General features: G+C 37.9%; 1 protein-coding gene across 2 annotated transcripts in view; it reads left to right on the forward strand.

Annotated features, from left to right (window-relative positions):
* Itgav (integrin subunit alpha V) overlaps positions 1 to 9,641 on the forward strand; it is a 78,326-nt gene extending 68,685 nt beyond the window's left edge. For both annotated transcript variants that reach the window (XM_005065105.4, XM_013121461.3), the window contains exons 27-30: positions 4,646 to 4,759; positions 4,854 to 4,961; positions 5,736 to 5,858; positions 6,110 to 9,641. In XM_005065105.4, coding sequence (XP_005065162.1) covers positions 4,646 to 4,759; positions 4,854 to 4,961; positions 5,736 to 5,858; positions 6,110 to 6,205 — 441 coding nt within the window. In that variant the 3' untranslated portion in view covers positions 6,206 to 9,641. The remainder of the gene's footprint in view (positions 1 to 4,645; positions 4,760 to 4,853; positions 4,962 to 5,735; positions 5,859 to 6,109) is intronic.
* The last annotated feature ends 5,292 nt before the right edge of the window (positions 9,642 to 14,933 follow it).

A 14,933-nucleotide genomic window follows, 5' to 3' on the forward strand; every position in this document is an offset into this window, starting at 1 on the left:
CAAAGGACACCATGCTCGCATTCGTGTTTGCTTATCCCCACACAGATACACATAATTACAAATAAAATATTCATAAAAAAGACAAAATAATCAGGGCTCCTAATAGAATAGGAGCTTTGTAATACTGTCGTCTGGAAGCCACACACATCCAGGCCCTTGCTGTCTGTCTGTTTGCTCTTGTCTCCCATGCTTTGTTTTCCTTTTTAAAAAAAAGAGTGAAGTGATTTTCATACGATGTATTTTTGATGAGTTCTTCCCAGATACTTCCCACCTTCCCACTCATCCAGTTTTATGTTCTTTTTCTCTTTCTCTTTGAAAGAAACAACAAGAAAAAGAAAAAAAAAACACAAAAAGTCTCACAAAAACACCGAAATGGAGGTAAAAAACAAAACAAAACAAAAGCAAAAGACCAATAAGACAGGGACTGGAGAGATGATTCAGTGGTTAAGAGCACCGACTGCTCTGCCAGAGGACCCAGGTTCAATCCCCAGCACCCATGTGGCAGCTCACACCTGTCTGTAACTCCAGTTCCAGGGGACTGGGCACCCGAGGCAAAACACCAATGCCCATTTAAAAAAAAAGGAAAGAAAAAAGCCAATAAAATAAATAAAAATATTTTTTAAAAAAAGGCCAACAAGACAGAAAAATGCCAAAGCAAAGCAAAATGAAAAAGTCCACAAATACTATTGAGTCCTCTTTGTGTTAACCAACTCTTCCTGAGCGCGGGGCCTACCATGGAGTGTGGTTGACATGCCCAGGAAGACTCTATGGAGAAAACTTTTTCCATTGCCAGTGGGACCAGCTGCAGATAGGTCCTTGGTTAGGACCCCATGTCCACTTCCCCCTCAGTGCTGGAACTCCTCTTGGCTTGACTATATGCAGGGTTTGGACATGGTGCTACAGTGTCTGTGAGTTCGGATGTGCACAGGTCCTATAGTCCCTACATGGCCTTTCCTCTGTCAATCATTACTGGTTCTTAGTATTTTTTCTGAATCCTTTTCCACTTAGACTCCACTTGAAAGCCTTAGGGGAGGGGCTTTGATAAAGACATCCCATGTAGGACTGAGTGCTTCAAAGTCTGTTATTCTCCACACATTCACGGTGTCCAGTTGTACCTCTCTGTGTTAATTCCCATCTACTGCAAGAAGAAGCTTTTCTGATGTGGCTTGAATGAGGCACTGAGCTATGGATATAGCAGTATGTCATTAGGAGTCATTTTATCAGTGTGTTCTTTAAGCAGAATAATAAATAGTACTAGGTTTTTCCCCTTGTTTTGGCCACTTTTGCGTCAATGTACCACATTTTCATTATCCATTCATCAGGTGATGGACATCTAGGCTGTTTCCAATTTCTGGCTATTATAAATAGGGTAACAACAAACACAGAACAAGTATCTTGGTAGTATCATGTAGACTCCTTTGGGTATATGCCTAAGACTGGTATAGCTGTGTCTTGAGGTAGACCAATTCCTAACTTCCTTATTAGCTGCCACACTGATTTCCAAAGTGGCTGTACCAGTTTGCACTCCCTCCAGCAGTGGAGGAGTGTTCCCCTTTCCCCACACCTTCACCGGCATGAGCTGTCATTTGATTGCTCTTGATCATTCTGCCTTGGGGGAAAGTAGTTTTAATTTGCCTTTTCCTATAAGGGACTTTAAGAATGCTAAGGGTATTGAATGTTGCTTTGTTTACCAGCCATTTGTGTTTCTTCCTTCAAGAACTCTTTGCTTAATTCTGTACATCAGTTTTTAATTGGGTTGTTTGTTTTCTTGATGTTCAGGCGGTTCCTCTTCTTCCCTTTTGTATTCTAGATAATAACCCATCTATCAGAAGTATAATTGGTGAAGATCATTTCCTGTTCTGTAGGCTGCTGCTTTGCCTGAATGCTGGTGTCCTTTGCCATAGGAAGCTTTTCAGCTTCATGAGATCTCATCTTCTAATTGTTGATCTTAGTGCCTGGGCTAACAGAGTTCTATTTAGAAAGTCCTTTCTGTGTCAACGAGTTCAGGCCTGTTCTTCATTTTCTCTTTTGCCAGATTCAGGGTATCTGGTCTTATGTTGAGGTTCTTGATCTATTTAGAGTTGCGTTTTGTGTAAGGTAATAGATAGAAATCTATTTTCATTCTTCTACGAGTGGCCATCTAGTTTGACCAGTACCATTTATTGAAGATGCTGCCTTTTTTTTCAGTGGTGTGTTTTTGATTCCTTGCCAAAAATCAAGTTTCTGTAGATGTGTGGACTTATGTTTGGGTCTACAGTTAGATTCCATAGATCATCAGGTCGGATTTTACTTCAAAATCTTGCTGTTTTTATTACTAGAGCTCTGTAGTACAATTTGAAATCTGGAATGGTGATACCTCCACCAGTTCTTGTATTTTGCAGGATTGTTTTAGCTATCCTGAGTTTCTGTATGAAGTTAAAGATTGTTTTTTCAATTTCTGTAAAAAAAAAAAACAAAACTATTAGAATCTTGATGGGGATTGCTTTTGGTAGGATGGCTTTAGGTAGGTTTTTTCAATTTCTGTAAAAAAAAAAAAACAAAACTATTGGAATCTTGATGGGGATTGCTTTTGGTAGGATGGCCATATTCCCAATATTATTACTACCGATCCATGAGCACTTATTTTGGTCTTTTCTATAATTTCTTTCTTCATTGTCTTAAAGATTTGATACAAGTCTTTCACTTGGTTGTTTAGAATTATCCCAATATTTTTGTTTGTTTGTTTGTTTGTGACTGTTGTGAAAGGTGTTGGTTTCCTGATTTCCTCCTCAGTCTGTTTGTCATTTGTATGTAGGAAGGCTACTTCTCTTTATGTGTTAATTTTGGATCCTACTGCTTTGCTGAGAATGTTTATCAGTTGTAGAGGTTTCCTGGTGGAGGCTTTAGGGTCTTTTATGTATAAACAGATATTAATCTGCAAGTAAAGATATTTTCCTGTGTGTATCCCCTTGATCTTCTCCAGTTGTTTTGCTGCTCTAGCGAAGACTTGACGTACCATGTTAAGTAGGTACAGAGAGAATGGACATCCTTGCCTTGTTTCTGATTTTAATGGAAATGCTTTTGAGTTTCTCTGTTTAGGTTGATGTTGGTGGTGGGCTTGGTGTAAATTGCCTTCATTATGTTCTGGTATGTCCCTTGTATCCCTACTTCCTGAAGGACTTTTTCATGAAAGAATGTTGGATTTTGTCAAAGGTCTCTTGTACATCTAATGAGATGATCATGTGTCTTTTTGTCTTTGAGTCTGCTTGTATAATGGATTACTTTTATTGATTTATATATGTTGAACCATCACTGAATTTCTGGAACTAAACTAACTTGACCATAGTGGATAATTCTTTTGATTGTGTGTTTGCAAGTGTTGTATTGAGAAACTTTTGTGTCTATGTCACAATTTTCTTTTTTTTGTTTTATCATTTTGTATGGTTTAGGTATTGGGGTAATTGTGGCCTTGTAAAATTATTGGGTAGTGTTCCTTTAGTTTCTGTTTTGCAGAAAAATTTGAAGGAGTATTGATACCCATTCTTCTTTGAAGGTCTGGTAGAATGTTGCACTGAATCCATCTGGTCCTGGACTGCTTTCTATTTCACTAGGGGTTGTGGGTTTGTTTAAATTGCTTATTTGACCTTGATTTAACTTAAGTAGGTCGTATGTATCAATAATTTCATCCGTTTCTCTAAGGTTTCCCCATTTGGTGAAACAGAGATTTTTAAAGTATGTCTTTATGATTCACTACATTTCCCTTGGTGTCTGTTGTAATGTCTCCCTTTTCATCTTTAATGTCATTAATTTGGATCTCTGCTGTGCATCTTTTGGTTAACTTGACTAAGGATTGTCTTTTTTGCTAATGTTCTTAAAGAGTCAAGTCTGGTTGACTAGGAACAGCATGTCCAGACCCCCTTGCCTTGTTAAGTGTGGTGTTAGTTGTGAGTCTCTCACAGATGCACTTCTCTTCCTGTTCCTCAGTGCCTGCTACTACTCACTGGGCAGCACCATTGTGAAATACATGTGTGTGACACAGTGCAATGTGACCAGCACATGGAAGGTGGTGGACAGCTGTTTCCCTTAGCTGTCGGCCTTCAAGTTCTTGCTGAAAACACTAATTATGGCAGATGTCATCAGCATGTGATTTTTCTCTCTGCAGGTCTCACACAGAAGAACAGTTAAAGATTTCACTGCTTTGCTTTTCTACAGAGTTACTGTGCTCTGATGTTTATGATTTAAATTACCACATTGAGGGATTGGCTTAAGAATGTTGTCATAAAAATGAATTTTTGGTATTATATGTTTTATGTTTCTAGAATAATTTGCGTTAAAAAACATTTCTTTCATTGGGAGTGGTGGCTCATGCCTTTAATCCTAGTACTGGAAAGGAAGGAGCAGGTGGATCTCTGTGAGTTCTGGGCCAGCCTCGTCTACATAGTGAGTTCCAGGACAGCCAGGGCTATATAAGGAGACCGTGTCTCAAAGCAAAAACAAAAACAATGTACCAAAAAGCACAGAGTTAACTGTTGGCCTGTTTGTTGAGTATGATTCTTAAAAGACAGGAGAAGCTATACAATTTCTCTTTGGCTTTCAGGTGAGAAGGCTTAATATTCTGTTGTTAAGTGTTAATGTTATTTTGTAAATAAATGATTCATCCTGACAGGGCTGTGGAGTTGCTAAGTGCTTGCAGATCATCTGCCAGGTTGGGCGACTGGACCGAGGGAAGAGTGCAATCCTGTATGTCAAATCCCTGTTGTGGACCGAGACGTTTATGAATGTAAGCAGATAGATATATCAGTAGTTATACATTTTTTAGAGGAATACTAAAGGCCTGAAGCCTAAGCATCCATCCTGTTGTTGTTTCCATTCAGAAGGAGAACCAGAACCACTCTTATTCCCTGAAGTCATCCGCTTCATTTAATATCATAGAGTTCCCTTACAAGAATCTTCCCATCGAGGACCTCTTCAACTCCACGCTCGTAAGTTACTGGTTTCCAAAAGTGAATGAATGTATGCGGTGGGAAGACCTCAGGTTTTTTTTTTTTAATGGGAGTTTAACTACAACAATTGAAAATAATCAAGTTATTTGAGAGGATTAATATTTTAGAATAGAAAGAATTTCCTTCCTTTTTTTTGTAAAATTATATTTGTTGTTGTTGGAGGTGTGGTGGTGGAGGGGTGCATGCCACAGTGCTCACTTGGAGGTCAGAGGACAAATTTCCAGGACTGATTTTTTCCTTCCTTTATTTGGGACCTCAGGATTGAACCTAGATTATGGGTTGTGGTGGCAAGTGCCTTTAGCTGCTGAATCATCTCACTGACCTGGGATTATCCTCTTGTCCTATTTCTTTACTTCCTTATTCTAGGGTTGCTAGAACTGGGCCTTTTTCTTTAGTGCCTTGTTCTATGTAACAGGGTTTTTTTTACTGTATCCCAAATTTTTTGGGAGATGTTTTGGCTACTTTCTGCCTGCAAAGTTATGAGGTTGGAAACTAAGTACAATAAGTAAATGCATTTTGAAGATATTTAAGTACTGAAAGTGGGATCAGCTGTCATGATCTGTCCTGGGTTATTTACTGGACATTTCATATGAAATCTGAAGCCAGCTTATTGTCACACCTAACGTGTACTCACAAGATTATTGCATGAAAAAAGAATATGATGTGAATGCCACTACAATAGAAATTAAAAGTTATGTCTTGTACTTACTAAGTTAAAGAGTTACCTAAAACTCAGTGTGCTTTCCTCAACAGGTCACCACTAACATCACCTGGGGCATTCAGCCAGCACCCATGCCTGTGCCCGTGTGGGTGATCATCTTGGCAGTTCTCGCAGGACTCCTGTTACTGGCTGTTTTGGTATTTGTAATGCACAGGGTAAGGAATGGACTTTGGAAGGGCAAGGGGAGAGACTGGGAGAAAAAGGTAAGGGATAGTGGTGAAAAAGGATGAAAAGAGTAAGAATAAGAAGAGAGGGAGTCACAATGATGCCGCCTGGGGAACAGGGCTCATTTCAGGATGGGACACTAAACAGAAATGCCATTTGAATTTTCGGGAAGATAACAGTCACTCAATCGTATTTTTTAGCATTCTGTTAGTGAGAGATGTGCTTTTCCTTTAACTGACAGATGGGCTTTTTTAAACGTGTCCGACCACCTCAAGAAGAGCAAGAAAGAGAGCAGCTCCAACCTCATGAGAATGGCGAAGGAAACTCTGAAACCTAACTGTGGTTCTTAAGCTGCGCCGCTTCCAGATCCTCTTCATTTACCACTTTGATGATGGATTTTAATGTCTCTCATGAAGAACAAAATCCCAAGATTATATTGCCGATGGTACCCAGTAGCCTCAGTTTACCCACAAAACTGAAATGAGAGTTCTCTTTATGAATAGGTTCAGATAACATTTACTTGACATACACTGACATGTATTTTTTAGGCATTGAAGTGATGAAATTTTAAGTGATAATCCTTGTTCAGTGTACATAAGATAGCACCTGAGTTACCACATTATATAACACGGTATCTCTTTAGTTACTGTTTCTAATTTACTGTGTGAGGTTTCTCTCCTCTTCGATGTTATGTTAAGGCAACTAGGATTTTAAAAGCAATTCCAATTTAGACCTTAGCATCAATAATTTTGTACAGGTACTTAGAACATTAGTACACATTACACTACAGTTGATTTAGTAAGCTACTGAAGGCTCGGCAGTTGCGTGGACTTAGATTTTAGTATCATTTACACAGTAGAACTTTTTTTTAAAAAATCTGATACCATCAGAATTCTTTCCTGGGGCTGTAGCCCCCTTCAAAGCATGTGCTTAGTTAGCATGTGAAGTCCCTGGGTCTAATCCTCCATACTGGGGAAAACAACAGCTTCCTGTATTAACAACGGTACAGTATTTCTATTTGAAAATTAGGTTTTTATTTATGTTTAGTCTGCATTGTATTTTATTGTATTTTAATTTTTGTAATTTAAAATCTATATCAAATTCTTTAAGCCATTTCATGCAGAAAAATTCTATAATTAAAAGTTCCCATGAAGCAATAGTTTGATCTCAGCTAAATAATGATGATGATTGAAGCCTTGGAAGTCATTTCTGAAGTACATCTATTTCATTTGTCTGGCTGTTTGCATCATGTATGTGGTTCTCTGCTGTAATTGCTCATCAAAATTACATTCTTCAATTAGACTGGAGCTTTTAATTGGTGTTAATTTATTTTTCTCCTGTATTCATATTTTCCTTCTATTTCCAAATTCGAGGATGGATCGATACTCTTTATAACCTATAGAAACCTGGATATCCCAACCTTACCCCATGAGAAATGCTTGGAATTAACATTCTAAAGCTAGCTCATTCCTTTGCTTCTAGCATGGGTATTACTTCAGGTTAAGCAAGGCAATGCCTAAAACCTGCCTCAGCTATCAGAATAAATGCTAAAAAAGTATTTTGATAAGCAGCTCTTGTTACTGAAAACCTTCTAAAGCTTTCTTATATTTGTTAAAATAAATTTTCTGGGGCTTTAATGAAAGGCAGTAGAGTTAGCAAGTTCCAGTCTTAAGTAGCCCTGCTTTATTCACAGTTCCTCAAGGCCATGGGATGACGGTCAATTATAGCTATTCTTGTGCAATTACATCATGTTATGCACTAGAAGTTAAGAATTTTAAAAGCTTTTTAAACTGCTGTCCTCATTAAGCAATGAAAAATATTTCTCCTAAATAATTGAATATTTTTCTACATTTTAGAAATAATTGAAATTTGTCTCATTTTATCTTATGTTAATTCTATGTGCATATGGCTGAGCTAATTTGGAGAACTTACTTTAATAACATGAAACACATTTAGGTGAGTTGTACAAGTTAGAATATAGACAGGACCCTAAATTCAGCTTTAATGAACTTTTAAAAAGTAATAACTTTTGGGGTATATGAAAGATCATAATCATATACACAAGTATTTTTTTAACCAATAAATTTAAATGCTTTTAACAAATGTTTTTAATCTTAGGACCAACTATTGATCACCACCACACAGTTACCAAGTTGACCTATAAAAACTTTTCCGTCTTCTTACATAATAGCTGCCATTCCCCAAAATCAATGAAATTTACTCTTTGACAATAGAATCAATATTGATTTTTATAGTTATTCCTATTATGGCTTCTTTGCCAAGGAGTAACTTTCTGCTAGAGATGGAAATTAACATGATGTGTAGTTCTCTCCAATAGCATGGATTTTCTTTTAAAAAGTACAAACTTGTATTTCTATAAAATTAGGAACTATAATTTCAAAGTCAACTCTGAAAAACATGTTTATTCTTTTTATTCTATATAAGCGGTTTATAAATATGTTCAGCAGAATATCAAAAGGATTATTTTAGATTCATATTTGTAATTTACTGAGAATTAAAATTCATTTCCAAGTATAAAATTCTTATAATCTAGTTCAGTTTAAAAAATTGAGCAATCCAGAGGACATTGGACACACATGAGAAGTATTGATACTGGTTTCTTACCGAGGTATTTATTTTATACTTTAAAAGATCTGTTCCAGGGTCGCTTCTCCCCCTTATGTTCAATTTCCACCATAATTATGACTATAAAAGGTGAAACAGTCAAAATGTTATTGTCTTAATTCTACCTGAATTATTAAATTACGGATTAGTTAATCCTCATGGATAGAACATTATTCATATAATGAGGAAATTCACTTAATAGCAGGCGAGTTTTGCTGTTGCTTTAAGACAGCAGTGAGGGTTTTGATAGTAAGCCTGACCCCACGGAGGTATGGATAGAGCAGATGGTTCATGTAGGGCAATAGAGTGCTTAGCTGCATCTGCTCCCATGTGACTGAATGTTGTGAAGAGCCTCATGGAGAAGAGTTAGTTGTTCTAGAATACCTGTGTGACCATTGCCTATCTGAGTGTCACCTTGGTTTTACTCATGGGTGGCTTGTACGTTTACTTTGATGAGTAAGGGGAAAAGATGAGCAAAATTGTATTATGGGATCTAAAAAGGCAAACAAAATTGCTCAATGTCTAGTGATTTGTAAAAGGTTTCTTTGAACTTGTTGTTCCTTTCCTTTGAACCCTGAACCTGTGGATGTGCCGTCTGCAGTATACACTGGCATTCATTGTAATTCCCGATACGTCACGCTTTCTCTGAGGAGTACTGCATCTTCGATTTTTGTTGTCATTGTTCTCAAGTGCAATATAACAATGTAATGAAACATATAAGTCATTATTAATTTAGTAAGCCTAATCTGAATAGACATTTATTAGAGGCTTTTTTTGTTTTTTGCAGGAAAGAGCTATTCTTCTGTAGCTGTAGATACACAGGTGAAGTTTTTTTTACTTCTAAACCATCCATTCTGCATTTTGTTTTAGGTAGAAAACGAACTGTTCCTTATGTTTTAAAACACTTTCAGCATCTTGAGGTAACTTGGAAGCTGTGTGTATCAAATTACTTTGCTCTTTAAGTAACATGGAAGGTAATAGTCTTTGGCTTCTGGTGATCGCCCACATTGGGTGAGACGTAAAATGAGTCTGTTCTGAAATCTGTCATTTGCTAACTTGGTTTGAGTTAGTGAAAGCAGGTACCATGTTCTGCTTTATTTCCAGTGTGTAACTTGTGGCTGTACAATAAACTTGAACATGTGGTGCCAGCTTCATGTGTGGATTCTTCCCTCTCCCAAAGTCTCTTGTTAATCCCACAAACCAGCAGTCATACATCAAAACTATGACTTCAGGGTGGCAACACAGCTCTAAAACTTCAAAATTTTAAGAGGATTAGTTATCCAAAGCAAAATCAAAGGGAACCTAATGTTAAACTACATCCTTTGGGAGGAAATACATTCTTAGTATTTCAGCAGCTCTGGAAATAATAGCAAGAATCATGCAAGTGATACTGCATGAAACTGAAAGGGAAAGTCCTGTTATTTGCCTGTGCATTTGTCAATAAAGTACTGTCTGGCCAATAGAAAACCTAGATAGGAGGGACTAGGAGTCAAGGAGGATTCTGGGAAGGGGAAACACAAGAGAGTCAACATGTAACGCCATTGGCGGTAGGAAGCCTGGAACTATTCTCCGGTAAGAGACATACTTAGATTAACAATTATGGGGTAATTACTTAAGGCAGAGCTAGCCAGTAAGAGACAAGCAAGGCCAACAGCTTCATAATTAATATAGCCTCCTGTGTATTTATTTGGGACTGATGCGGATCTGGAACCAGGCTGGCGCGGCAGAGCCCAGGCGACTGGCAGGGGATAAACCAAAGCAGCTAGCAAAAGAAAAAGCTTCACATAACAGAATGGTGATCAGGAGTGGGATCATGAATTTCCACGCAAAATAACAAAAGCTTTAAAGGAATTTTAAAAACAGAAGAACAGAGAGAAGCACAGATTTTGGTAGCAGCATTTTTCTCAGGTGTGCTCTGTTTTGCTATCGACAAGCCGAGATTCACGTGGCTCGTTTACCGGAGTCTTCCTGACTCAGCATAAAAAGAAAAAAAAAAACAGCAAGGTTGTTTTAAGAGACTCTGCTACCGATTGGAAGGGGTGTACGTACAGCTGGAAGTGGCAGCTTTTGCTGGATGTCAGCATGGACTGAGGCGGTAAGCTGCAGTCACGCTTAAGCCCGCCATCTTGAAACGGCAGTTTAAAACAGCTGCGGTTTTACAGTTAAGACACGTGGCCAGAAAAACATAAAGATTTACAGTAAAGTCAGACTTGGATGAAGAAAATCTCTAAAGGTTTACAGTGCGTTTAAAAATATATGTGAGATTGAGAGAGAAACTGAAACGACAAAGTGGTAAATAAATACAAAAGCCGGCGTTGTGGTGGCGCACGCCAGTAGGTTTACTCCAGAGGCAGAGGCAGGCAGATTTCCAAAGAGAAACCCTGTCTCAGAGAAAAATAAATGAAAGTGAAAGAAATAAAGTAATAATAGATAAATAAATAAGCCACGTAAAGATGGAAAATACACAGAGAGTCTGGATACTGTACGCTATTGTGTTTTTCAGTTTTTTGATTGCTAAGGAAGGAATAGCTGCTAAAGTACACTTGATTATTATGCTGCTGAATTAATTCAACTTATATCTTTTGAAAATGCCTTGACTTCAAAATTTAAGTATAAGGATATGTTACTTGGAAAAGGAGAATTTGCTTATGTTTCTACAGAAAATGAAAAGCTGAGAATTCCTTCCAGGCTTCTGTGGTTTCACGAACCAAGACCCCCGGAAGCAGTGGACCAGGTGTTCCAATGACTGAGACAGCTAAGATGATACAGCCTTACAGACCCCGAAAATACGGACTTATACAGGTTTCTGAGTTTTGTCATGATCCCCATGGTGTGAACAGCGCCCCCTTCCAGCAGGAAGCAGTTTGGAATGAGCGACGTCCCAATTCCCATCTTGTTTATAAATCTTTGTTTTCATTTAAATGGGATTGTTTATAATTGACTAATGATCACAGCCAATCTTTTTAATGGTAAAAAGGGGAATTATGGTATGGGTATTGTTTTTCATTTATTGAGACAAAATCAAGGTCAATTTTGTGATGCTTATATTTCTCCTCTTGATTAAGTATTGTGCTTATACTGATCTTTTACAACGTAATGCATAATTGAATACAGACTATAGATAGTTACTTATAATAGAATTTCTAGTTACATAAGTTAGGTTTCTAGATATACAAAAATATATTTGAGATGGACAGTCTTCAAACCTCTCAAAGACCTTCAGAACATGGCATTTAAAATGGTTTAGGGTTTGTCTTGACAATGAGAAATGTCTGCTCCTGGCAGCACCAATTATATCTGAGAGGAAGATGGGCATCGAAGAAACTTGTTATGGAGTTTGCTTTCAACATGGCAAGATTAGCCATTTGGGCAAGAAACTGCTCTTGCCTAGACTGTTTGACTGCTGTTGTATAAACTGGACATGCAGGACCCACAGGAAAGTGACTACTGAACTCAGTCTTACAGGGTTCCTGCTTCATGAAGAGTCTACGAGACTTTCTGCAGGACAAAGAAAAATGACTGACAGACTGCCAACGCAGATGGACAGTTTGAAATTTCCTGCTTTGCTGAGAAGTGTTCCAGACACATTGTGGCCTATGGGCTGAAGATGGATGCCCCAACGTTACAGAGGAACTTCGGGTGACTGTCCAGGCAGTAAGATGTCTCTGTCAATCCTAGTGTTTATATATTATCCTTCTGTGGTCTTTGATAGAGTTGAAGACAGATAGTTATAAATATAGTTTTCCTTAGTTATGATAAAAGATAAGCTACATATAGGACTTTGGACTCACAAGGATGGGATGGATGATATTTTCTTTAAATCTTGCTAAAATATTGTAACTATGTTCTTACTTGATAACTGTTCTGTCATATACAATTTGACTATGTTAAAATTAAGACCTTTCTTTTGTTTAAACAGAAAAGAGGAGATGTTGGGGAAGTCTTGTTATTTGCCTGTGCATTTGTCAATAAAGTACTGTCTGGCCAATAGAAAACCTAGATAGGAGGGACTAGGAGTCGAGGAGGATTCTGGGAAGGGGAAACACAAGAGAGTCAACATGTAACGCCATTGGCGGTAGGAAGCCTGGAACTATTCTCCGGTAAGAGACATACTTAGATTAACAATTATGGGGTAATTACTTAAGGCAGAGCTAGCCAGTAAGAGACAAGCAAGGCCAACAGCTTCATAATTGATATAGCCTCCTGTGTGTTTATTTGGGACTCATGCGGATCTGGAACCAGGCTGGCGCGGCAGAGCCTAGGCGACTGGCAGGGGATAAACCAAAGCGGCTAGCAAAAGAAAAAGCTTCTCTTAACAAGTATTTCAGCAGCTCTGGAAATAATAGCAAGAATCATGCAAGTGATACTGCATGAAACTGAAAGGCTTCTGTACGTCAAAGGAATCAGCAGAGTGAAGAGGCTGCCTACAGAAGAGATGCAAACCTGTCTGCTTTATAGTCAGCAGAGGATTAATACCTAGACTACATAAAGAACTCAGAAAAAGCTATAAACTCCACAAAGCTAAACAATCCAGTCATTTAAGTGAGCAAATAAAATACCCAGGCATTCCTAAGAAAATGAAGTATAAGTAGCTAGTAAATACATGAGCAATGTTCAATATCTTTAGCCATCATGGAAATGTGAATTAAAACTGTCGTTAAATTCAATTCCAACCTAGAGTGGCTATCATTTAAAAAGCAAGCAAACATACAAGTGATAGGAAACATGTGTGAAGAAGGAACTCCTAGTCATTCATACCTGGAGTGAATATAAACCACCATGGCCGCTATGGAAATCAGCATGGAAGTTTTACAATAAACTAAAAATATGACCCAGCTATCAGTCCTTGTCATCTAAACCCACAGGGAACACTTGACCATCCATGATTACTGTGGCATTATTCAGTTATATCTACAATAGCCAAGCTATGTAACCAGCTTAGGAGTCCAGTGGATGGATGGATAAATCTAATATGTTATGTATTTACAATAGAATTTTATTCTGTAATAAATAATGCCATTAGTTGAAGGAAATAAATGGGACTGGAGTTCATCAGATTAAGTAAAGTAAGAGTCAGGAAGGCATGTTGCATGTTTTCTCTCATTTGCTGATTATAGCACATAAAGACGCATGAAAGTTGAAGGGGAAGAGGAAGGCAGGTAGTGGCCGAGGGGAGGATGAGGAGAGGAAAATACGGGGTGTGTTCATAGTACATGACTCGCTTGAGGCAATGTCATTGTGGGGCTCACTGCTCTGTAGGCCAGAATACACCAAGAAAATAGAAATCTTTAGGATAAATATGGGTTTGCTGGAAATGTAAGGATATTTGTATTTCTAAACAAATGACCTCTAACTTTCATTGCATAGAACTTTATTATTTTTACTCCATTTGACTGCTTTAAATAATATACATTTTGTCTACAATTCTAGTGGAATAAAACATTCCTAATACCCAAACCCAAACAGCTCCCATATTCCAAACTTTCAGTTGTGAGGCTGGTGATGAGTGTTAAGATGCCTAACCGGTAGGACTGCACATGCTACAAATCTGAAACATCTCATGCTGTCCCCACAAATGTCAGATGAGAAAGTCAACATGGAGGAAGTGTCCTACATAAATTTTGTGGAAGGTGCTTCAAGAGTGCTGTTGTAGTCCATCAGTCTCATCCAAACTGTCTGAGATGGGACCAGCAAGCTGGAGGCAGACACTGTACAATGTAACACATTGAAACCACCTTAATGCACAGTTTCAGGTTTCCTGTTCCAATATTCACATAACCAAAGTGTCAGGTGAGTAATGTGAATATAACACGGTTTTCAGAAATGATTGGGTAGGAAATACTTGCTAAAAATGAAACATTTCTAGGGGCACATTGGTGGGTTTTAGTGTCATTTTAAGCGCCATGGTCACCTTTCTCACAAGCATTTTTTATTCAGAGAATGTTCTTGCAAACAAGAGAACATTTGTGGCAAAGCACTCTTGCTTTAGTTTCAAACACAGCTTCAGTTAACTCAGGAACATGGTTCTGAGCTGGAGAGATGGCTCAGTGGAGCTGTAGAACACAGAAGTGTAATATGATTTGGCTTTTGTCTTCAAACCCTAGATTGTGCTTAGATACCAGAAATCTGCTTGGCTCTACAGGAAAAGTTTGGTAAAAGAATATGCTTTTATTTACCTTAAGGTAAAATAGCTAAGATATACTTAAATACTGATTTTTAAGTGTATCTCAGCCAATGTTTTTTGATTTACCAGCATTTAGCCCTGATTGAATCAGATAATGTGGATTTTGTAAATTCTTCTGACACTGCTCACATCAACTATATGAGAAATGGAACATTTAAGAACCATCCAAGCACTTACAGATGTCAAAGCTCATCTCTAAAAACACGCCATGATGTTTACTGATGTAGATCACTTGTAGTATGGCTGTGTTTCAGCA

Source organism: Mesocricetus auratus, unplaced genomic scaffold (genome assembly GCF_017639785.1).
Source record: "Mesocricetus auratus isolate SY011 unplaced genomic scaffold, BCM_Maur_2.0 Super-Scaffold_100004, whole genome shotgun sequence".
NCBI lineage: Eukaryota > Metazoa > Chordata > Mammalia > Rodentia > Cricetidae > Mesocricetus > Mesocricetus auratus.